This window comes from Mastigoproctus giganteus, chromosome 2 (genome assembly GCF_048544385.1).
Source record: "Mastigoproctus giganteus isolate SK-2022 chromosome 2, ASM4854438v1, whole genome shotgun sequence".
Lineage (NCBI taxonomy): Eukaryota > Metazoa > Arthropoda > Arachnida > Uropygi > Thelyphonidae > Mastigoproctus > Mastigoproctus giganteus.
Genome location: NC_143576.1, coordinates 256,516,455 through 256,540,513, shown reverse-complemented (window position 1 = coordinate 256,540,513; position 24,059 = coordinate 256,516,455). Strand labels below are relative to the sequence as shown.

At 40.4% G+C, this 24,059-nt stretch overlaps 1 protein-coding gene across 2 annotated transcripts in view; it reads right to left on the bottom strand.

The window, feature by feature from the left end:
• The window catches only part of LOC150090404 (SLIT-ROBO Rho GTPase-activating protein 1-like), a 240,856-nt gene extending 222,543 nt beyond the window's left edge, over window positions 1-18,313 (bottom strand). For both annotated transcript variants that reach the window (XM_090389853.1, XM_090389857.1), the window contains exon 1: window positions 18,095-18,313. In XM_090389853.1, coding sequence (XP_090245979.1) covers window positions 18,095-18,167 — 73 coding nt within the window. In that variant the 5' untranslated portion in view covers window positions 18,168-18,313. The remainder of the gene's footprint in view (window positions 1-18,094) is intronic.
• Window positions 18,314-24,059: the final 5,746 nt, after the last annotated feature.

Here is a 24,059-nt window from a genome sequence, read left to right as displayed (position 1 = left end):
ACCAAAAAATTCAGGTTTTTCGTTTAGCAAACCGACCACGTTCCACTTAAAGCAGTCATTGCTCTAAAGAATTTGAAAGGAACGGAACCCTGTACGATTCCCCAGAAGTGGAAGGTCAACATTCCCCGATGAAACAGCCGAGGAAATATCCGAAGTTGTTCATAAAATTACTTCGGCACCAAATTTAGATTTGCAATAACAGAGATGTGGCTGGATGGCTGAATATATACCAGGACGATTTTAAACGTCACGAGACAAACGTTTAGGTCATATCCTTACAAGATTAAACATGTTCAGTTAATGATTTCGAATGATCATGCGAGTAGAACGATTGTTTTGCTTTTAACATCTGTTTCTCAAGATGAACACTCAGATTGGTTGGTTAATAGGTTGTGGATAAACGCGGCTCTTCTCGAACTTCACGGCACTATAAATTCCCACAATTGTGTCGCTGAAAAATGGAAGAATCAACTCCCCTCGTCTACGTTGAAGAAAATTGGTTTCATTTGCGAATTTTCACCGGTTCGCATTTCTTTGAGGAAGAAGTTAATGCAGTACTCAAACCTGTTACAATAATTGAAGAAAGAAATGGTTGTCAGGCATCGTTTTACCTAAATGAGGCATTCTTCACGGAACCATATTCCAGCAAGATGGAGCGTTGCCTGGAGGCCTAAGGACTGCGTTGAGTACAATGATCAACTATATAGAGAAACAGAGTGGGCCAGTAAATCAAAATGTCTTATAATGGGGATTTTAACTTTCCAGATATTGATTGGAACTTGTGGGATGGTCACTCATACACTAGCAAGGGTCCTGTCGATTTACTGGATAAGTAGAACGTTAGAGTGGCAACAAGAGGAAGCAATACTCTTGATCTGGTTATCAGTAGCGATTCTTCATGTATTAAGAATCTGCAGGTAAAAGACCCGCCGAGTGGCAGTGATCGCAGCTTACTGATGTGGGATTTACTTAAAGATGCAACTACCATCAAGAGTAAAGGGAAGGGAAAGGTTTTTGCGTTCGTAAGGGTGACTAAGGGTCTCGGTTTGTTTTTAAATTATGGCCTTGGAACTAACTGATGATGATCCTAACAGCAAACTCCAAACTGGAAGAATATGCAGGAATATTGTCAGTGATATGCAGGAATTTTGCTAGAAGAAACAAGAAGGCGATAATCCTGCTGTACAAGATAATGATAAAAACTGCTTCTTGTGTACTGGATACTGGTCTGGAAACGTCATGGAACTGGTGCAGAGAGGAGCAACGACATTGGTGAAGGGAACAAAAGGGTGGTCTTACGAAGAAAGGTTTCATTTGCAACGTCTGGAGACTAGGCACCTGCAAGGAGACCTGACTGAAATTTTAAAGTTCTAAATGGATTGAGTAAACTAAATGCTGATGGCATCCGTACTCTTTCTCGGACAATACGCAATACGTTAAGGGGGCATAAATTTAAATTCAAGAAGACTGATTACAGGGCAGATAGAAGTTTGTTTTCAGGCCAGCGGTTGTTGATTGTTGGAATAAACTTCCATCATGTGTTCTGGAAGTGGGTAGTTTGAATAAATTCAAGAAAGAACTATACAGATTATTAAAGGGGATGGACAAATGAGTTCGGTTCCCCCCTCTCGCTTTTGGTTGATGCTGTATAAGGTTGTTTTCTTGCATCATTTGCAATTATTAATACTATTTGTTTATTCGAGTGTGCATTTAAATATATTTTTAAAATTTCGAAGTAAATTAATTATAAGTTTATTTATTATGACTATTACAAAATTCGTTGTTACTGCAAACTATTAATGGATTGTCCAATACGTTATGCAGTTTTCTCGTTCTCGGCGTTCTTGAAGGCGTCGTACTCTCACCTCAGGGGAACATTCCCACACAAGACGACCCCAATGTTAGCTGCCTCATCCACCCTTATCTTGTTGAAGTGTTTACGGTTGCGAAGATCCCATTCACCCGAGTGGCCTTAAAAGTTAAACACCAGACAGGGTCGCTTGGTGTCAGTACCGGCGCGAACGCGCCCATGGTCAGAATTACTCATCTGTTTGTTTTTTTGAGGTTGAAGGTCTCGGAGATGCCGGTCCAACGTCTTTTTATACGGTGCTCGGGTCGGTCTTTGGCTTTGGACGATGCTGAAAGATGCCAGCGGTAATAAAAAGGGATTGTCACTGCTTCAAGTGGGCATCCCTTTGTGATGTCCAAAACACGGGGGAGTCGTGAAAATTGAATTTCTTTTTCAGCGGGCAATGAACTCGTAAATTCGCTTTCCGTCTATTCAGACTGTAATTCAGCGATTCCTATTTGGGTGCCGCGACATCTGATGTGCCGTTCGATTATTAATAGATGCGCGTTTGAACTAGATGTGGACAGTTATCCTTATTTTTATTATTTTTTTTATAATATTTAAAATACAATTACAGCGCCTCCTGTAAGATTTGCTCTTTTTCTTTACAAATAAATGGAAATTGTGACTGTTGTATGAGCGTATATTTGAATATATTCAGAAGCATTAAAAAAAATAATAAATAAACAATTAAAACCAGACATAAATAAAAAAAAAATGTCAGTTTGTTTGTCGTCTGCGTATTCACAAAATGAATGACATCATTCGTTAGGCAATAATAAACAGCGCTCGCGACACGTGCTATCATATGGTTCAGACGTCAATTTCTATTGTTAACTCACCACATTCTTGTGGCTAATACACACTAATCACCCAAAAATTTAAGGCCAATTTTGTTTTCTATATAATTTTTAGCGCTGATACACTGTCCAAGGCCATCGTAACGATTGTCACAATGCCTTTCCGACTTCTTGCATTCCTTTGTTCACAAATGACGTCATATTCTTGGATTACATAAAGGGTTCACGGAAAACCGGCCAAGGTTAGGTGTGGTTAAGCAGTTCCAGTTATCTGCTATGGTCTACGGATGTCTGGGAGAGAGATGTTGAGGCACTGCCAGACGAAAGTGATAAGCGCTATTCCTAAGGCTTGCGTTGTGGGACCACAGAAATTGGAACACTTGTCACAGCGGGGACAGTAACGGGAAAGATGAATAACACGAACGCTTCTGTATCGAAGTGAAAGGAACAAATGAGGCGCGTCACTCGTTTCGTTGGCAGCATGTGATGGGTCAAAGTTCGGAGGTCACTGCGAAAGCGACGCCATCTGAGTTGTCTAATTTCGCTAATCCGCTCGATGTCTTCACTGCATCCACCGATGTTTGGAGCTCTCGTCAGCTGTGGGTGACAGCTGGATTGTTTTCTATCCACTTCCCACGCGCCAGTAAGTAACCCAGTAGAATTAAAGCGGTTCGTCATTTGCAAGTTATGCAGCAAATACATTTACCTTCCTCTAGCTACTCCTCATGTTGCTCGAGATGATTCATGAACCACGTCACTTCCTACAAAAGAGACCACAGGATTGGTGCAGAAGACAGTCGCAAATTGGGAAAACGAGCTTCAGAGGCATTAACTTTTGTGAAGAATGTGAGCAGGCTGTGTTGAGTCGATGCATTTTAAAGACTAGTCCACTGTTTCGAAATATTAGGCTTACAGATGTGAATGAATACCTTATTCACTATTCGGAATATAGTGGATTTGTACCCAGCCAATTTTATGGGACAGGAGATATCTCCACCCCCTATGCCCTTGTTTAAAAATCGGAAAAGTGAATAAAGCAGGAAATTATCATTGCTTTTAAAGAATGGTTAGGGGGATGTATCTGGGTAGCCTATTCCCTAAAATCCGAATATCTGTTGTTTAAAAATCGGGGAAAAAAAGATGATTGAACGGGTCGGAAATAAATTCCTGGTTTATTGGCTTTTCCGATTTTTAAACAAGAGCATAGGGGGATATATTTGTGCTATCCCCTCAAAAGTTGTCTTTCATCTTATTTAGAAAATATTAGTGAATATATAACAAAGACAACCTTGCAGGATAATAGATATATCCCCTAATCCCTTGTTTAAAAGTCGGAAAAAACGAATAAACCAGGAAATTCATTGTTTCTCTTTTCGTACATCTTTTGAGGATGCTTGCAGTTTTCTGTTCTGTTTTTTTGCTTATTAATTTATAGTTTTGGTTCTTTTCCATTAAATGCGTTATTAAAACATTTCAGCGACTACTATCTGCAATGACGCGTTCCATATACATGTAAAATGACGTGGCATCTGTTAATGCCACCTGCACCTCATCACAGAAAACATACGCAGTGGCAGTCGAGGTAAAAATGATGATAAAACAACCGAATGAATACGAGAATGGAGGGTACACGTATTGCACCGAGCATGGCCACAAATAATGTTTACAGTTCGAGGAAAAACATCCATGATCATATATCACGTGATTGCCATTAGCCAACTTCAGAACAATGTTTAGAGGGGTGCCAGTTAGCCCTCTTTTAATATCAAGGACGCAATACTTGGATTGAATGGAGGCTTTGGATTTATGTAAAAAACGTACTGCTGAAGGAGTATTGGGAAATAAATTAGCGCATTCGAGAAAATTCCTCAATCTCTTCACAAGTGGATGTTATTATAGTTTGCCACAAAGGGGCATGATTAAATGCCCATACGCATGATTTAACAAGAGTGGTACACCGAAAATTTGGTGTACTTTATTCAATCAGGCGTGGTACACCAAACATATGTAGAAAGTGTTTCCCAAAGGGTTATTAGCGTCCTCAAAGCCAGTGGGTGAATTTTATTTACATAAAACTATTTTTCACTTTAATTATATACTAAAACAAATAAGTTGGCTAACGTTTCAAGTGTACTTTCTTTCCTTAATTTTCATTGTATCTGCGTGTGGATGTTTACTCTCTTTAATTAAACGTTAAAATAAGTTTAAAGCATTAATTAACGCAGTTACTTAAGTTTAATTAAGTGCGCTCGGGTAGCATACATAAGGCGCTTATTGTCTTCACACTGTCCGTCCGCATGTAACAACTAGACTCACAGTGAAAGCATTTTTATGAAATTTTATATTTGGGTCATTGAAAAAGATCCGTGAAGCCATTCCAAATTTCTTTAAAATCAGACCAATAGAAATCGAGCAATTATTTATTTTATTTTCCGCTCATAATAACTGAACTTCCAGTGGATGGATTTTCATGAATTTTATATTTGGGCAATCCATGTGCATACTCCTTAGAAATTAATAAACAATTAATAAACAAAAATTAAAAACTTGTTTTGATTACTCGCATATAGTTACAAACAAAAGTTCAGTCATCGTAAATAAAAGATTCGAAGAGATTTATTATGTACGTATAATTTACTATAACCCCAGGGAGGGGAATGAATTTCTTGTAAGGTACAGTAGTGTCAGCACTTTTAAAACCACCCTCTACAACGAAGAGGGTACTTTGTGAAACCCCATTTATCTAAGGCCAAACGCTTAAAGTTATTTATAGGAATATTGATTTATTGTAAGTTGTGTCGATAATTGGGAAGCTAACCTTCCAGGATTACTGCATGAACTGAAAGATGATTTTCTTCTCGAGTTCAATCTACGTATCCAAGGGCCGCTTTCTTTCTGTGGCGTTCGTAAACAAGCCTTAATCTGTTCGTACTGTCTCTCGACGGTAAGTTGTTGACCCGAACGTCATTCCGCCTCTTTTTCACTTGCACTAGTCTGTCGCCGGAGGTCCGCAGAGATGCCAGGATGATGATCTAAAAATAGACCAGCAACGGATGAGCCGACACGTGAAGCAACTGGACCAGCGGGACAAGCACGCGTCTCGTCGTCACACAGATAAGACGGTTTCGCAGTTGTCTTGGAAGCGTAAGATTTATTTTTATATTTTCTAGGACGAGCCCCGCTCGCTCTGCCTAATTCTGGATGCCCCCAAATACTGACAAACCCGTTCCGTCCCTTCGTAATCATGCCGTAACGCAAACGCATTTAAAGTTGAGTCGTTTTACGGGCGAAAACTAACGTGTAAGAAATCCCCCCAAATCTTACAATTCTAGAAAAGAAAATCGTACTTAAATACTTTTATTATAGGAAATAAGATATTTACCAAAAATAGAGATTATTAAATGAAAGGCTTTTGTTTGTTGGATGAAAGACCACAAATCACGTGCCCAAAACCGAAAAAGGTGTGAAACTAGCCCAAAAAAAAATCTCTTGTAGATGGGACTTCAACCCAGACTTTTTATACAGCATTTAAGGAAATGGTGATGGACATTCCACAGTCCTGCAATAGAGGGCTCTTTTTTGTACTAGGATTTAGCACTGGAAGGACAGGGCTACATGATTCAGGGAAGGGGGCTTTTTCTGAATCTGTAGTATATATACATTTATTTCAAATTAGTTTTTGTTGTCATAAGGTTTTAGGAGCATCAACGACTAAGACCATATTGCTCCATGTACAAAATGTCTGTAAATTAGGTGTTCTGAGGCCGATTTTCTGTTTGCTCGACAAAAAACCCAAGTTTCCTGGAGAAAAACCATGCTACCCTCTCCTGAGACAGATAACTCAGCCACGTTGTGAAAAAGACCCATAAAAATTCCCCACGTCATCGACGGGACTCGAACTCTGGTCTTTTCCACTCACTAGGGACTCCAAATTAGTCTTTTCTTCCTTTCCAAAATTTAGCATTTTCTTCTACCTTTTTTTTTTGTTTATCTCTCCAGCCCCCCTCTTTGCCTTAAATTATGCATTGCATGGATTGATATTCAATTGCTTAAAATGGGAAGAGGATTTGCAATTGTTATATTGCAATAACCTTTTGCTTTTTTATTGTGTGTATATGTATATTCACACACATACATACAGAGTGGGTCGCGTTAACGCTATGGCCAAACTGGCCATAGGCGGGTGCCTCACGCAAAGAGGGGCCCATTTTCAGTGTAAATATTTTCGAAGGTAGTGATAATAACAATAAACCAAACTTAAACTTAACTTGTTAAGTATTTAAAATTTTATTCTTATGCCTTTTTACTGTACAATAAACAAGTTAAAAGTTTCTATTAAAATTGTTTTTATTGTTATTTTATTTTTGTACTGGGCTAGCCCAAATTTTTTGACCCCAGTTTACATTTTTATCAAGGAATATAAAAATCTATGTATTATTTGTATATGTATAATATACTTATATATTAAGAGGCCTCATTTAAAGATGGCCAGAGAAGGGACCTCAAATTTAAATATGGCCGGAGGTATATTTTCCTCTTATTCTCACATATTTTTATTACGGGGATTAATTGATTTAATAGATAAAAAAAAAAAATTATACAAAAGTCTATTTATGCTTTCCAACATTTAATATTTTAATTTCTCAGTTTTATTTTTGCTTGAAAGTTTTCAATATTTTACCAGGAATATGTTTTAATTGATTCATTGCATATTCAATGATTGCTCTATGCCTTGCTGAAATACCAGGACCTCATCTTTGGGCCTGGTAGTTACGCTTCCGGTACTTGAAGTACCATTGCTATATGTTTTGATCTTCTCTTTATATTTGCATGTTATCATATTTTTACTAATTGTTATTTGCTAATTATTATTTGGATGTATTGAGTTGGTGCTAGCCCTTGAAAACGTACCATTCACTGTATCCTTATATGATAATTAGCCATAGTAATACTCGTTATTTTTATAAATTTTTGAGGCTTCTTTTGTTCCACCCACTTATTAAGTTTATTAAGGGCACATGTACTGTTTTTCTTTCACTATTAAATAGTTTCTTTTCCTCTTTTATTTCTAATTTACATAATTTTTATGTGTGTATTTTATGATACGATGAACCAACCAAGAAAAAAAAAAAATAGAACAGACAAAGCAAGGAACAAATAATGGACGACCGTTGTATCCAATCTCGTTAGAGGGACCCTGGACACTACAGCCGTGAGCATTTTGAAAGTACAAATAAAGTAGATAACACAAAATAAACAGATTATAGAGGACGGTATGGGCAGTGGAAAGCAACTAGCGCTCCCTACAACCATTAAAAATAAAACTATAAAAATAATATGAAGAAGAGAAGAGTAAAAATTGCCCAAGGGAGGGCAAATACTTTTAAAGCAACAATCACAGAAGCCATGAATGCATACACACCTTTAAGAAAATATTGCAGGAGGATGCCGAAATGAATGGCTGTAGAGCTGGCCGGTCAAATAAGCAGGAAAAGATAGTATGAGATAGTTACATAGCAATGAAGCCTACAATAGCTACAAGTTGATCCATAATAGTACCACAAATAAGGTCGGGAGGTCAAGGCTGCTTGTGAGAGAGCATTGACCAAGACAGCAAAGAATGGACACAAGGAATTTCTCACGTGTGTCAATACAACCAAGAAGAAAACTAATCAGATCGGACCCTTGTGCACTGGGTGTGGGAAATTCTTAGATAACCCAGCTGAGGTTGCGGATGAACTGAATAAGTACTTTGCATCGGTTTTTACTGAAGAAAGACCCTTCATGCTGAGAAGGTGCGAGTGAGGCTGTGCCATATAAAATGAGTGATTTCTTAATTATGGATGATTGTTTATTGAAAGACTTAGGCATAACGGCAAGTAAGGCTCCCGGAGTTGATGCCTTATACCCGGTAGTTTTGAGGGAGACTGCGAGAGAGTGTATTGAACCTTGAGGTGAATTATGAGGGCATCTTTGGAGTCGGGGGAGATCTCTTTGGAAAGAAGTGCCAACGCATCACCAATACACACACGAGTAAAAGCGGTTCTAAGGGTGAAGTTGGTAATTACAGACCGGTTAGTCTGATTTCAGTGGTAGGAAAAATCTTAGAGGGCAATGATTAAGATTATAATCCAGGGACGTTTAGATACATATAGCATTCACAACATGGTTTTGTTAAAAGAAAAATCATGTTTACACTAACTTAATAGGCTATTTTGATGCAATTATTCATGTGCTGGGTGTAGGCAATAATTTCAACGTATTTGAATTTTAGCAAAGCATTTGACTCGGTACCTCATGAGAAGTTACTATATAAGCTTGAACCGATTAGGATTACTGAGTGGCTCTAGGGCAGAAGGTTGTGGTTAATGGATATTCTTCAGATTGGTAACATCAGGAGGGGGTTCCTCAAGGATCGTTTCTTGGATCACTGTTGTTTTAACTTTCATAAATGACAGACGAAGGGTTAGTAGGCGCCATGTCGAAATTTACAGACGACAGAGGTTTGTAGAGTCGTTATTGATCAGTGCCAAGCCGCGCGCTTTCAGGATGACTTGAACAGGGCTAACAGTGCGTCAGGAATGGTTAGAAAAGTTGCAGCTAAGTTTTACGGCAGCAAAATGCAATGTCTTACATTTGAGGAAGAGCAACCCCAAAATACAATAAAGTACAATAAATTATACACTTGGAGTTGAATTAAAAACAGTAGATGAAGAAAGGGAGTTACGATACGGGCAGATATGAAGTTTTCTGAACAGTGTAAACAGGCAGCCAAGAAAGCCCATGGTGTCCTATGAGTGATTTATCGAGCATTATCCTGAGATATGGCAGTCATAGTCTCACTGTATAAGGCAATTGTAAGACCACATTTGGAATACTGTGTTCAAATATGGAGACCTTTTCTGAAAAAAGACGTTGATCTTGAAAGAGTCCAAAGACGAGCAACTGGAATGGTGAGAAGGTCGCCCGAATAAGGAAAACTCGGTTTATTGGGCTACGAGCTTGGCATCCAGACACCTCAGATTCGACCTGACTGAGGTTTACAAGGTTCTGAGAGGAATTAGCAAAATGAATGAAGGTGGAATTTTCAGTTATTAAGAATTCCAGAACTAGAGGTCATAAATTCATATTACAGGGGCACCTTAAAATCCACACCTTATAAGCCGTTCTTCATATGGCCATTGATTAGCAGCTCTCACGAATCTGTTTGTCCTTCTTTGAATCTTATTTAGAAGGACTGTCTCTTTTTAGGTAAGGCCTTCAGACCCGAATACAATATTACCCATTTACACAATAGACATGACAAGGTAACTGCCCGTTTACACTGCATATTAAATTTCGCACCCGATTGTATCATAGCCCCAATTTTTTTCATCCCAAGGTGCAGAACCAAAGAAGTTCACTTCCCATTTTTCAGACCATATCTTCAACCGATCGAAGTCATTTTGATGCAATATGATCCAATTCTAAAACCTCCTTCCAACTTCAAATCATCAACAGACTTTGATAGTTTTCTTTTGTATTTCTTCCCAATTTCATTAAGGAAGATTAGAAACAGGAGGGAATCCCATAACTGATTCCCTTGGGACTCAGATTTCTACACTGCTCCACCCCGTAGGCAGTCAATTTATGACTACGCCTGCCTTTTATCACTCAGCCAGCCCTTCATTCAGTGAAGGATCTTACCAGTAATCTCACTTTTGTCCATGTTATGGTGAGAGTTTCCTCTCTTGATAAAGGAAAAGGTATTTTTTCCGAAACGTTTTATTGGCACGGACTGGGCCCGTTGTTACCAGTGGAAAGTCGAAGTCCTTTTCCTTCAACTTTTTTGAAGCTACCCTATTTTTTGCTGGAAAAATGGTTACAATTAGATAAAACACCTTAAAAGAATCCATGCAGCGCCGCACTTTGTTATTCAAAACTATGGTCCCCGTTTCGAAATTGAATGAAGGTTCGCGTTTTATTAGGCAGTGTGTGTATAATGTCAATGTTACCTTTAACCTTATCCTCCACTAGGTGTTAAACTTTGTTAGTAAAGTACTTGCAATTTCTTATTACACTGCCCAGTCATATATTATAACGATCCTTGTTAATCCTCAATGCTTTGCTGTTGCAACCTTCAAGAGTCTTTTAATTAAAACCGGCGTAGGTCATTATCCCTTCATTAAGATGAGATCGGCATTAAAGTGTCAAGGAATGAAAGGCCACCAAATTCAATGCTGGAATTTGTATGGATCCTGTCAAATATTACTGCAAGAGAGTTCCCCCCCCCCCATTACGATATTTCATAACGGAGTGGTTCAGAGCAGTCTCATTTGCTGTCGGTGGGAGGAAAGTGCTAACTGCTCCTTTTCTCATTGCCAGCCTCATTTTCATAGAGATGAGAATATTCCCTCTCCTCCCAGCAACACTCTCAGCTGCTACCCACGAGATTAGCGACGTCTTCTTTCCCTCCTTTAAGTGCAGGTATCCATCCCTCCAAACACTTTCCTCATCGATCTGTTTGAGTTCTAACCTAAGCCGTTTCTGTGTGTCAGTCAGCTTTCCGTGCTCCATCATCACAATCCTAATTCTCGCCAGCAACTGACAGCTTGCCTTGGGATGTTAGAGGAAAGCCATTATGGTGCTGATGCGTTTCGAATATTTCGACCAGTGCCACCTATCGGTGATTATTCATCAGAGCTCAGGCTGTTTTTATTAAAACCCTTTATGTTGAATGATATTTACAATCAGTTCGAATTAACATTAAATGCACCAGATGTCGCTTTTGTGACCGTGGTAACGCTGTTATTCATCTGTCACCATCTTAGTAGTACCATTAATGGATGTTTTGTTCCTATAAGAAAGGACTTTGACTCTTGTAAACAGTCGGGGGTCCTCGCTTGTAAATATAATATCGGTGTGGCCCTCTGAACTACGAAGGGAAGCTTGTTTTACAAGTTACAACTACGACAAAGCATGAAAACAGGATTATTTGGATCGGCTGCCCTCCTGCTTGCGTGATAATTTGTACTAAACCGGTACACTAGAACTCATCTAGCCGAAATGAGGAAAAAGAACCAACGCATCGCCCAATTGACCGTGGACAATGAAGGTCAAAGACGGTTAACCCACGATGTTCTCGTCCTTCATTTGCCAATCGCCACCCACTGTTAACGTACAGGTCACACAACACCCTATCCATTTACCAAAACAATACATCAGTTGTACTTTGGTACGATATAACGGTATTATATCAGCCAAGGTTTTATATATCAACCTCTTACCTACAACTGTTTAAATATTATCTAAATATTCAGACTAAAGGGTATTTGGTAGTCTAGCGGAGGCAGTTAAGGCTATGAGGCACTAGTGTTCTTGTAAACATGTCACAAATATTATTTCCAGCGAGCTACCACAGAGATGTTCAGCTTTATCTGCACGGATTTTCTGTAGAGATAACCCTTTCACATTTTGAAAAATATTTTTTAGTAAAAAATGAGGTGCTGTTAGAGAGATTGTCCAGTCAATGGACCATCGTGTTATGCTATTTGATTAATTCATTTTGACCTCGAGCAGACACCCTCAATCAGAGGGATCGCTTTGATGGTTGAACTTCGAAGGACACATTTCTCGTTTCTACTCCCACACATTTGAATTGTTTTTAATTCCAGAACTGAAAACCAAAGACCATGGACAGTTGTGACAATCAAGCAGAACATTAGCAATGCCATTACTAAGTCATTAATGATCGAGTGAAACCAATAAAATGGAGAGACAAATATGGAAAAATATTTATTGATATCAAAATCACGTTTCGACAACTGCATAAACTTGAATCGCCAACTTCTTAACAGTTTCCCAGAAATGTATCTGAACCCGCTCCCAGTTCCATTTAATTTCATTTTTCAACTTATAAGAGGAAAAAGTCTAAGTAAACACTTGAGCTATCAGCCCTGCACATAAGGAAAAACTGAAAGGCTTAAAAATACTTACTAACCTTGCATTGTATAGATGACAGTTTTAAGAACAGGTCTGCGGATTCACTTAATTTCAGTCAACACAAAATGGCTTCCACTTTAAGAATAAGGTAGTCTTTAGAAAAGTGGAACTGGGTTCCTGATTCTTAACGTTATTTTTGCATTAATATATTCGCGTATTACCAAGATTCCGAAGATTTCCATCTTATTTTGTATATGTGGTATTAATAATATAATATGATTATATTATTATAATAATATATGATGATAATACGATTAAATTTGGCTTATGTTACCCATCTATGGACAAATTCAATGGAAAAGTTTGGTGAAACTCAAGTAGCTGCTCTTGACACTTCAAAGGCTTTTGATCGCGTTTGGCATAAAGGTTATGTAAATAAGCTTCCATCTTATGGAAGTACAAAGTACTTCCATCTTATTTTTTATTAGAATAGTATTTCCAACTCTATTCTCCAATTAGTTATCCAGTTTCTATTTGACCGCTCACTGTGTGTGATGGTAGATGGCTCTGTCTTCTAACTTCTCCGGTAATGCTGGTGTTCTTTCTCCCACTCTTTTCCTCTTGTGTATTAATGACCTTCTTCCATTGACTGGAAATCCTATCCATAGTTTTGTTGATGATAGCACATTGCATTCCATTTGAGAAACCTTACTCTGCACAAACAACTTCGACTTCTCGAATATTCACTACCAATTCCTTTAAATGCTGACCCCTAGATAATTCTCCAGTGGGGCAAAGACAACTTAGTTGATTTCAACCCTTCTAAAACTCAATCTTGTCTTATATCTCGCAAAAAGGATTCTCTTGCTCCTATTCTTATCTTCGATGACACTCTGATTTCTAGTAAAGATCAGATATCTCTTTTGGGGATTATCCTGACTTCTAATCTCTCTTGGCACAAGCACATCACAAATATTGCCTCCTCTGCATATAAAAAAACTGGGTTTTCTCCTATGCTCTTGGCGTTACTTTTCTTCCAAACAGCTGTTCCCTTTGTAGAAATCGCAAATCCTCCCTACCATGGAATATTGTTCCTACATCTGGGGCGGTGTCCCCAACCGCTCTCTCAGGCTTTCCGATTCCATTCAGAAGAGGGCAGTTAGGTTAATTAATGACTCATCTCGAACAGTCTCTCCACCCTCTATCTCACAGATGTTCTGTTTCTGCTGCGTGCCTTTTCTACAGATACTTCCATGGGCACTGTTCTTCTGAATTAGCTTTTATAATTCCTGCTTTTTTTTCCAAAGCAGTCCAATCACGTGCGTCCAGTCAGCATTCTTTCACTGTCCAACTTTAAACTCACAGAACTAACTTTTCTTCTTCATCATTTATCTCTTCAATTCCCGCTTTTTGGAACAACCTTCCTGAGAATTAATTTACAGAAATCCAAGTCTAATGTCAACAAATATCTTCTTTCATCTTCTCAACCTCCAACCCATGCACGGCATTAAGTACTATAGATTCTAATATCTCATGTTTGGGGTTTTCATAAAAAAAAAAAAAAAAAAAAAGTATTGCTTAAAATTAAAATTCTTAAAGATCAGTTGCTTTCAACTCGAGTTGAGCTTGATTACTTTCACTTTTCTTTTTTAGTGAACTGTTCGTGTGACTCAATCATACAAAGAGTTTCCACCTAGTAACTTAAGGGTATGCCCGAGGGTGAATTCATACTGGGTATTCGGACGGTCCTTGTTGGAACATCCCAGGGCCATTCGCTTATCAAGGATACGAAGGCGCTAATTTTTTTTTCCCTCTTGCTTCCACCCTCTCAATGAACCCCTACTCTATTGCAATCTTAATTGCAGAGCTGCTACAATTATATACAACATTATCATGTGGCAGCCACGAGGCCGTGGGTGGGACAATCCGAAATAACTGCTGTGCACAGCGAAACGCGACGTCATGAGAATAGCAGCAGACATTTCTGGGACCGTACGATGTTCGCCAGTTATCAGGACAAGCAGACGATGCATGTCAGTGTCACTGGCAGAGGCCAATTGAAGCCCGAAAACACAGAAAAAAAAAAAGAGGGTTGATCACAGGTTCCAATCAAGTGACCCATGAAGGGTAGCTATCCCAACTACTCGCTCAGCTTCACTGATGACCTTCAATTGCCCTTACCGGAAGAAGGTCGCCCTTTCGAGCGAACGGGTTAGCGCGGCCTCGATTTAGACTACCATCGCACGTTACGAGGTCAAGCAGCGGCCGTAGTTACACCCCCAACCTCTCGAACACTACTCGTCGCTTATTTGTTCCCCGATGGGAAAAGGGCAATAATCTACAATCCTCTCCTTCTAAATTGCGGTAGATACGCTTATTAGTTGCACGCATGCGCAGTTTGGAGAAAAATTCGAGGACAGATTTCCTAGCGAGTCGACTTTGCGTAGAACGAAATTTTTTTTGGCTCGGCGAACACCTTTCCCGAAGCAATAAAGGGGCGGTCACGCACGGCTGACATCCCTGGTAAGTCTTCGCGACCACACAAACCCAGAAAGTCATCCACGGCGTTCTTGTAGCATTTGACGTCATAAACATGTGTAGGGACGATGATTTTCCGCTATCAGTGAAGCCTTGTGTGGCGAAGTGTCTTTTATGGAGTTGTTGCGACAATGGTGACGTCTTGTGTAGGGTGCACGCGAGATCAGTTTTCGCAGCCGTACAAAAGGGAAGTCTCTTGTTTCTACCTCCTTCCGTCTGCCTCCAGTTGCTAGGCCCGCTCTGTTTTATACTTGGTATTAAAAGCGTCCCTATATAGACTTGGGGGGGGGGGGTTACATACGTCAACTTTTAGTACATACACATTCCCATCAAAGCGTATTGTACACTACACTACAATCAGGTGTACCGGTTAATTAATTAATTTTCTGCTTATACTTAGGGACGACCACACGGTCAGGAGGTCACAAGATAGAGAAAATACAAGAAACAGCATCGTATTTAATTTTTTTTCTCCCTGCATCTCATTTAGTATTGCACGTACCATAGTGGTACTCAGCTGCGCCTCTATTAAAGCAGATTACTACCCCCTGAACTATCAAACCATACGCAGGGGTGTTGTTTGTATGGTTCCATCCCCTACAGTTAGCGAAAGACTTAATAGGCCACAATCCCTCTTCTTTTCATAGCAGGGCTGGACGCGACCCACCAGGACCCCTACATAAAAGAGGTTACCAAAGCTTTCTTAAGCGCTATAGCGTAGCTATAACAAAAGGGACAGAAAGTAATCATGCACTTATCCTCTGATACCACTGCACCATAGGCGGATTAAGGGGAGAGACGTACCCCGAAATTAGAATTAGAAAAAATACAAAGGATTCTGAATTTTTTTTTTTCACCTTAGTTTCCTGATCGTTATAATCCTTGTGATATGAAAAAAATAATAATAAAAATGGCTGTACCGACGTTATACCCTGTACACACAACATGTAGGCAGTCTAGACTATCATAATTGACATGAGAATTCTCCCCCAACTCCCTCAGAAAAAATTTATAGATCAACCTATGCACTGCACTCTCTTTTTAACAGATGAGAACCCTTTCAGTTTATAAATTTCTGCGTACTGCCCTATATCCTTCCTCACTGCAAGTTCCATTTAAGAAAGACCATAAGTAGGTGTCAGCCTGTAGAAAATGCCTCCACCCCCGAAAAAAAAAAATAATAATAAATAAAAGCAATTTTATATGGATCCGTGAGTTGGGGAGGGGGCTAGAGAATGCTCCTGTATTTTTCTAGTTTTATATCAAGAGGTAAAGGGGAAAACATCAAGGTCTATTACTGCTGTCAATACCTTGACGGTTTCACCAAAAGTAACCCCTCTGACCCCTTCAAAAGAAAGGGAGGGGTCGCTTCAGTCCGTAAGGAGAAACTACCAGAAGTCACTCGATCAGACATTGCGTGACCGTTTGTATAACATACGAGGTGTGTAGTAATAATCCTTCGTTGGGAATGTAACAGAAGGGTGTAGTGGCTGGCACTATGACTTGCTAATATTCTTTTGGTGTCGCAACAACACCTCATTCCTTCTGAGAAAAGTAAATATGACTTTGCAATGCCTCGCGGTCTGATTCCAAAGATTCACGACAGACAACGATCAATGATTCTGACCATCGATGTTGCAAAGTTTTCTGGCTCTTCTGCTCAAATCATTAAGGGTAAATTTGCGAACAAATTTAGACTATGTATATAAAGTGCTTAGCATCATAATACACAGCCATTTCTGAATAAACAGAAAATTTTTAAGGTGGCATCGTTTTAGGTTATATCTCATAACCTAATGAGATATGAGATATAACCTAAAACGATGCCACCTTAAAAATTTTCTGTTTATTCAGAAATGGCTGTGTATTATGATGCTAAGCACTTTATATACATAGGGTAAATTTGCTGAATGATTGAACAAATTTGAATAAACAAACATATCCGAAGATTAATGTCCATCTTCTACAACCAAAGGGCAGACAGGCAATCCTGACAGCTGAAACTAATGGAGAGATTAAGAGGGGAAGCGGGAAATCCCAGGGTTGGACGTGGCTGCATAAATCAGTAATTTGCTTCCAGTGATGTACAATCGTGTCCCAGAACACCACCTTCTCAGTACACGATCTGTGAGGAAACAGCTGGAGTTTCCTCGCAATAGCTAGAGGGATTATGACTTTACTCATTTTGTCCCCACCTAATACTCGCGTACACCCTTTCCAATTCGCCCCGTTGTCTCCCCCGGTGGCTTGAGAGTTTCCATTCATCGCAGTTCTCGTGTGCAGTGCCCACATCCTCAGGGGATTCAGTTCACAATAACAACAACAGAAACTGACAGCACAAAACAGAAAGGAAAGTAGGAGTTGCGGGACATCGGAAGGGTTGTTGTCAGGCGTAGGAAGGAGAGCAAATGACGAAATTGAAAATGTTGCGTTTCTCACCGGTGGAAACATCCGGGAAATACGTTTACTAGCTTCCCGCCATATTTGGCCGTGTGTGTACGCTCACGCTCAGAGCGACACCTTCGATGCGATGCCCTCTGATAAGAAACTGTACACTTCCTTTGAGTTCAAAGCAGACGAGTTACCCTCCTCGAAGGGTCGGGCCAACGTAAACACCGACAAACACACCTCACGTTGTATACGCGGTTTCGAGTGATTGTACTTTTATTCTTTCTATCTTTAAGTGGATTTTTTAGAATTCAGGAAAATTTCAAAAAAAATTAAAAATCAGACGAAAACGTTCGTCTGAGAATGTCGGCAAACGATCACAACGGCGTAAACATTTAACTCTAAACACAAGCCGCGCTGCTACACCTTTGCGCATGCGTTAACGGCAATTTCCTCACGTCTCACCGACTGGGTGATTGAACCCGGCGGCAAAAGAGGACCGGCACAAGAAATCCTGTTCGGGTTTCGCAGTCGGTGGAAGTTGCGGACAGCACGCCGCTTTCCTAACTACGGTGACCGAAGTACTTGAAATGCTTACCTTTGACCTGGCCGTCGAAGAATATCAAGATGTCCTTTTCTTTCTTCATCCCTTTCTTGTCGGCCACTGCCATTCAAATCGACGCGCGCGTACACACACACACACAGAGGGACGGACGGTTACAAAAACTGACGAACACGAACCCCGAAGCGGAGCATAGCAGACGTGAGTACAGAGCCGAACAACCGGCACTCGGCTACTTCATCGTGGCACTGACTAACGGACCTTACCAACACGAACGCGCGCGCGCGCGCATGCCACCACCGCATCCGCTTGCATCACGTCGTAACGCCGGAGAGGAGGAGGTGGGGAAAAGGAGGGGAAGGAAAAAGGAAGGAGGGAAGTGGAGCTACTGTCGGCAACGCCGACACTCCTCTTCTCCCACGCCGAGGTCTGCGATTCAACGCGACCAACCTCCTGGCAGCGGCGGAGAAGTTTGCCGCGGGCGGAGAAAGTAGGGCGATAGAAAGCCGGGGAGGTATTTTTGAGGGGGTTTTTGTGTGCAAAGACGGTTGGGGAAAGGGAAGGCAAGATTTGGGTTTACCATAATAGCAACAGCTTCGTCTTGGCAAAAAAAAAAGAGAAAAGGGGGGGTTGGTTGTGAGACGTGTGTGAAGTGTTCTGGGCCACTTCCTCCAGGATCACACTCGCTTCACGGGTCGTAAAACTGCGATTCGGGCTCCCAGATGACCTTGGAACGCTGATAAGTATCAATTACCCTAACCTTCAATAATGCCAAGATCAGGCGTCCGGTAGTCCTCAACGTTTTATTAACATCGTCTTGCAAGAAATATGCGATTTCTATCCAAGAGTGGCCCCTAGTTGACTAGACCTAATAATTACTTTTTGAACCCCATTCATCCGTTGAAAAAGCACCCAATAATTCGACACCTAATTTCTACCATTCATCCCCAAATTCAATCCTGCTTTGTATATTCAAGCACAGTAAAACGTTATGGCTGGGAGGGGACTTCCTGTAGCGTGCACAACGATTTTTAGAGTAAGTTTTAGGGTTCGTTTTTTTCGGAGGGGAGAGACATTTGCAATCACGAAACTCCCCTCCTATACCATTGTTTAGGAGACTGCTAATATCACGAAGGGTGGTCAAAAAGTTCTGAGAATCGATTTAGGTTATTTTGATAGCTTATTGTCTTATAAAATAGCTAATGAAATCCATGATAGAATGACTGTTGTGTTTAGGGAACTATCACCCAATTATGGTGCTGTTTCAAGATGGTCGGCGAAGTTCAAAAGAGAATGGGAGTCAGTTAACTTTGATCCAAGGTCTGGTCGGCCATCAGAAACAATCAATCTTTGCCCTTGTGGAGGGAAAAAAAATTGAAAGCACAATTGAAGCGTCTGAGTTTGAAAAAGTGTTTAACATTTTCCATGGATGCATTTTAGCAGTTATACAGGAGTATTTGTGAATGTTCAATATTTGAGCTAGATGGGTTCCCGTAAACCTTTTTCAGTTATGACACACACCAGATGGTGGAATCATCAAAAGAGAACTTGAAATTAATTTTTGCTAATCCACATATGTCTCGTTTGGTAACTAGTGATGAAATCTAGCTACATTTTTATGATCTTGACTCCGAATTAGAACGATTGCAGTGGAATCACGACGAATCTGCAACTCTGAAAAAGTTTAAAACCCAACCGTCAACTGGAAAAGTATTGCCCTCAATTTTATGGGATACAGAATGATCCTGCCACTGTGCTACCACAGTTGGTAGGATCACCGTCTCCCCCCCACACCGGATGGAAAAGATTTGAATTTGAGTCCCATTAATAACGTGCGGAATTCTTATGGGCCTTTTCACAGCGTGGCCGAGTTAGTCGGTCTCAGGCGAGAGTAGCATGGTTTTTTTTGTCTCGGAAACTTGTGTTTTGTATCCAGCAAACAGGAAATCGACCACAGAAGACACAATTTACAGACATATCATGTATGGCGCAATATGGCCTAAGTTGCCCATGCGCCTAAAACCCAACAACAACCAACCAAACAATCCCTGTACATTTCATTTTTTTGCCCAAAGTGTATTTGTTTGGAAACCGCAAGTTATATCTTCGTGAGAATCATGATGAAGAGTTAAAAGCAGCTGTGCAAATCTGGTTCTATGGCCAATTTCCTCGTTGGGGGCTGGACTGAACAAAAGTAATTAGTAAACGGTTTTAATCAACAATGTACGTACACCTCATGGCTTTAGCGAACTTTGCAAAATTACAGACAGAATGTTGCACACATTCTGCTTGTCAAATCTAGACACTCTGGAAACGGCCTGGGACTGTCTCAGTCGGGGTTAACCAGTCTCTAGCTGAGCAGAGATGCATTTATAAATGGGGAATTACTATCTAAGAATGGTTCTGAAGTATCAGATGGTACGCAGAATTGTTAGTTTTTCTGTAACCCACTTTAACCACGAGTCTATGGTCGTGAATGGACGGGTTGAGGTCAATGTTCCAGTTAGAGCGTAAAAGCCAAACACGAAGATACAAAGCCAGCAAAGCGAAGTCTGCGTCTTCTCCCCACCTGGTCATCAGAACGTTATTGGGGCCTAGAACCGGTTGTTCGGCTCCAGAAAAGCTGTGTCACTATGGTAACTGAAGATGATAGCGTGCTATGCTAAATAGCTTCTTTAACCCACTTCTCAGCTGTTGGGATAATAACGGTGTTAATTGGGATGTACGGGTGAGGGTGAAGCGACATCTTTCTACAAGCGTGACCTTCGCACCGCTTCACTGAACTTGCATACAAAATTTTGGCGTCGTTTATGGACTACCGATTGCCTAAGATAACATCATAATGCGGAATTATTCATAGCGCCATCTCTTGACCATATTTGAAATTAATATACTTATATTCATTCACTATTTTGAAAGCTATTTTTAGAAATTTACAGACCTACCTTACTCGTGGTTTTACATTAATTTTATTAACAAAATAAAATAAATGTAAATCTTCCCAAACCGGTGTATTCCGTGAAAATTTTATACACTCTGACAGCAGTATGAGGCTTGTCCTCTTTCTGTTTCACTTTGATGGGCACCATGTCACACTACACAGCCTGTTGCCTCTTGATTTGAAGATATGTCCGTGCAAATGCTTCACTGGCTTGACCACGCCCCCAACCTGAACCCAGTCGAACACCTTTGAGATGATCTGGAAAGTTGGCTTCTGCCAAAGTTTTTATGAGCATTAGCGACTCCTTGTACACTGTCTGTAAATTGCCTGTGTTCTGTGGTCGGTTTGCTGGACGAAAAACCCGAGTTTCCGAGAGTAAAAACCATGGTACCATCGCTTGAGACCCACTAACTCAGCCACGTTTTGAAAAAGGCCCTTAAAAATACCTCCTCATTGACGGGATTCCAACTCAGCTCTTTTCCACCCCACGCTGGAGGACGGTTATTATATCAACACTCTACACGCGAGGGCAACAAACAGAGGGTTTGTAAACTGGTATCGAGTAATCAGCAAATCACGGGAGCCAAACTGTCCGACACTGTTGACATCGGCCATCGTGTTGTCGGGAATCCTTGTTCGATAATAACAGACCGCAGTTAATATTAATAAATGCAAATACGGCAATTATTCCAGTCTGGATTGTCTTGCTCAGCCATCAACTCACATTGCTATTTGAATAATCACGTGACGAATTTGACGGAGAGCTTCAGGACTTAGGAATTATACATTCCAGTTTGATATACACCCTGTTCCATATAGATCATAACTGGCAGTTTTGTTTCCAAATTACATTCCAATCATTCCATTTATCCAATGCTTTCCAGTCATTCCATTTATCAGATTTCACACTACAATTATTAAACTCGGATTAGTCACCTATGTACACTGTGCTGTCACTTTATTAGGTACACTTACCTAGTAGCTTGTTGAGCTACTAGGTAAATCCATGCCTAGACGAATTCAAAATAGCCTGAATTCGTCTAGGCATGGATTGAACAAAATGCTTCATTGTTGTGCAGGAATGGAATACCATGCAGACATGAGTGTGTCACGCAGTTCCTTGAGATCCAACGGAGGTGTAGACCTGCAGCGAACAGCCCTTTCCAGCTCATCCCAAAGATGTTCAATAGGATTGAGATCCGCGGACTGAGCGGACCACTGGTGCAAAGAAAAGTCATTGTCATGTTCCTGGAACCATTCCATAGTGATTCGGGTTTTGTGCACTGGCGCATTATTCTGCTGGAAGTAACCATCTGACTGAGGATAAACTGTCAACATGAACGGATGCACTTGGTCAGACGATGTTTAGGTACGATGTGACATTCGGACGTGAATCTGTGGGTATCAATGGACCCAACGTGTACCAAGAAAACATTCCTCACACCATAACACTCTCCCCACCACCTTGTCGTCAGACATGACGGATCCATGGATTCATGTTGTTTTCGCCAAATTCTGAGCCTTCCATTAACATGGTGCACCAGGAACTTCGACTCATCAGCCCAAGCAACTGTTTTCCAATCCTCGATAGTCCAGTGCTGGTGTTGCTGTGCCCACAGGAGGCGTGCTCTTTTATTCTTCATTGACAACAAAGGTACTCGATGTGGTCGTCGGCTGTTGCAGACCATTGGCGACAAAGTGCGACTAGTGGCCCTTTGCGATATTTTGTTCTGCGTACCAAGGTTGTATTCTGACGTGATGTGCGACATTGTGGCCCCTTTGTACGCTTTACAAACGTTAAGTGTGACCAAAGTGTGACGCTTAATTAATACTAGACAGGTTGTTCTGCTGCATTTATATCAACAACTGTTGTCAAGTGACTTGCAACGTTGTGGGACAAACGATTTGTGTGCACAGCAGGGGTGTGCCTAATAAAGTGGCAGCACAGTGTATATATATATACAGTATAAGAGGAAAAAGTAGTAAGAAAATAGTTAAAAATATATAAATGTAAAAAAAAAAGGGAGCAAGAAATTAGGTAGAAGACTATAGTTTATATGCAGAAGAGAAGAAAAATCAAGAAGAAAGCATATTCTCATATAACTCACAACCCTCGTATCTTCGTCAGGTGTCATAGACCAAGATTGCAACTAATATGGCAATAATGTGTCTCTGTTTCTGATGTAAAATACATGCTAATAAACATCGATACAAAATGAAATTTAGTAAAAAACTAAATTTAGGAAAAATTTTGATTAAAAATTAATGGAAACTGATAAAAGCAAGTGTGGAAAAAAGGTGGGACAATTTATGTAGTTGTCGGTTGTGTCAAAAACCAGTTGATTTATTTATGGCAATGTATCGTTTTTGTTCTGCATAATCTGGACGGTCATCACTGTGCAAGATTACTGTTTGTTGTTGATATTCAGTTCTCTTCATGTGTGACATATCTTATGCAAATTCTTTATTTAACACGTTGCTGTTATAGTAGGGTTTTAGGAGCATCAACGATTAAGGTCATATTGCTACGTGTATACCGTCTGTAAATCGCGTGTGTTCTGTGGTCAAACTTTCTGTTTGCTGGAAGAGAAACCAAACTTTCGGGAGAAAAAACCATGCTACTCTCACCTGAGACCGATCTACATGTCGCATGCATTGAGAAAAACATTAGATTTCCTGACTGTCGATAGTGAACAGATTTTTTCTGCAAAGGGTTGGAATAAGTAAGTCCATCATGCCTTCGTGGGTAGCACAGTTGGTAGAATCGCCGTCTTCCCCACACCGGGTGGAAAAGACCGGAGTTCGAGTCTCGTTGTTCACTCGAACTCAGGCGAGGGTAGCATGACTTTTTCTCCCAGAAACTATGGTTTTTCGCTCAGCAAACAGCAACATGGTCTTAGTCGCTCATGCTCCTAAAACCCAACTACAATAACAACAAGAACATAAGTTCATCATGAACTGTTGATGTGCCTTTTTACCATTTATGTGCCCTCGTGGTAGGATCGTCATCCTTTTCCTTCCTACACCGGTTGGAAAAGACTTGAGTTCGAGTCCCATCGA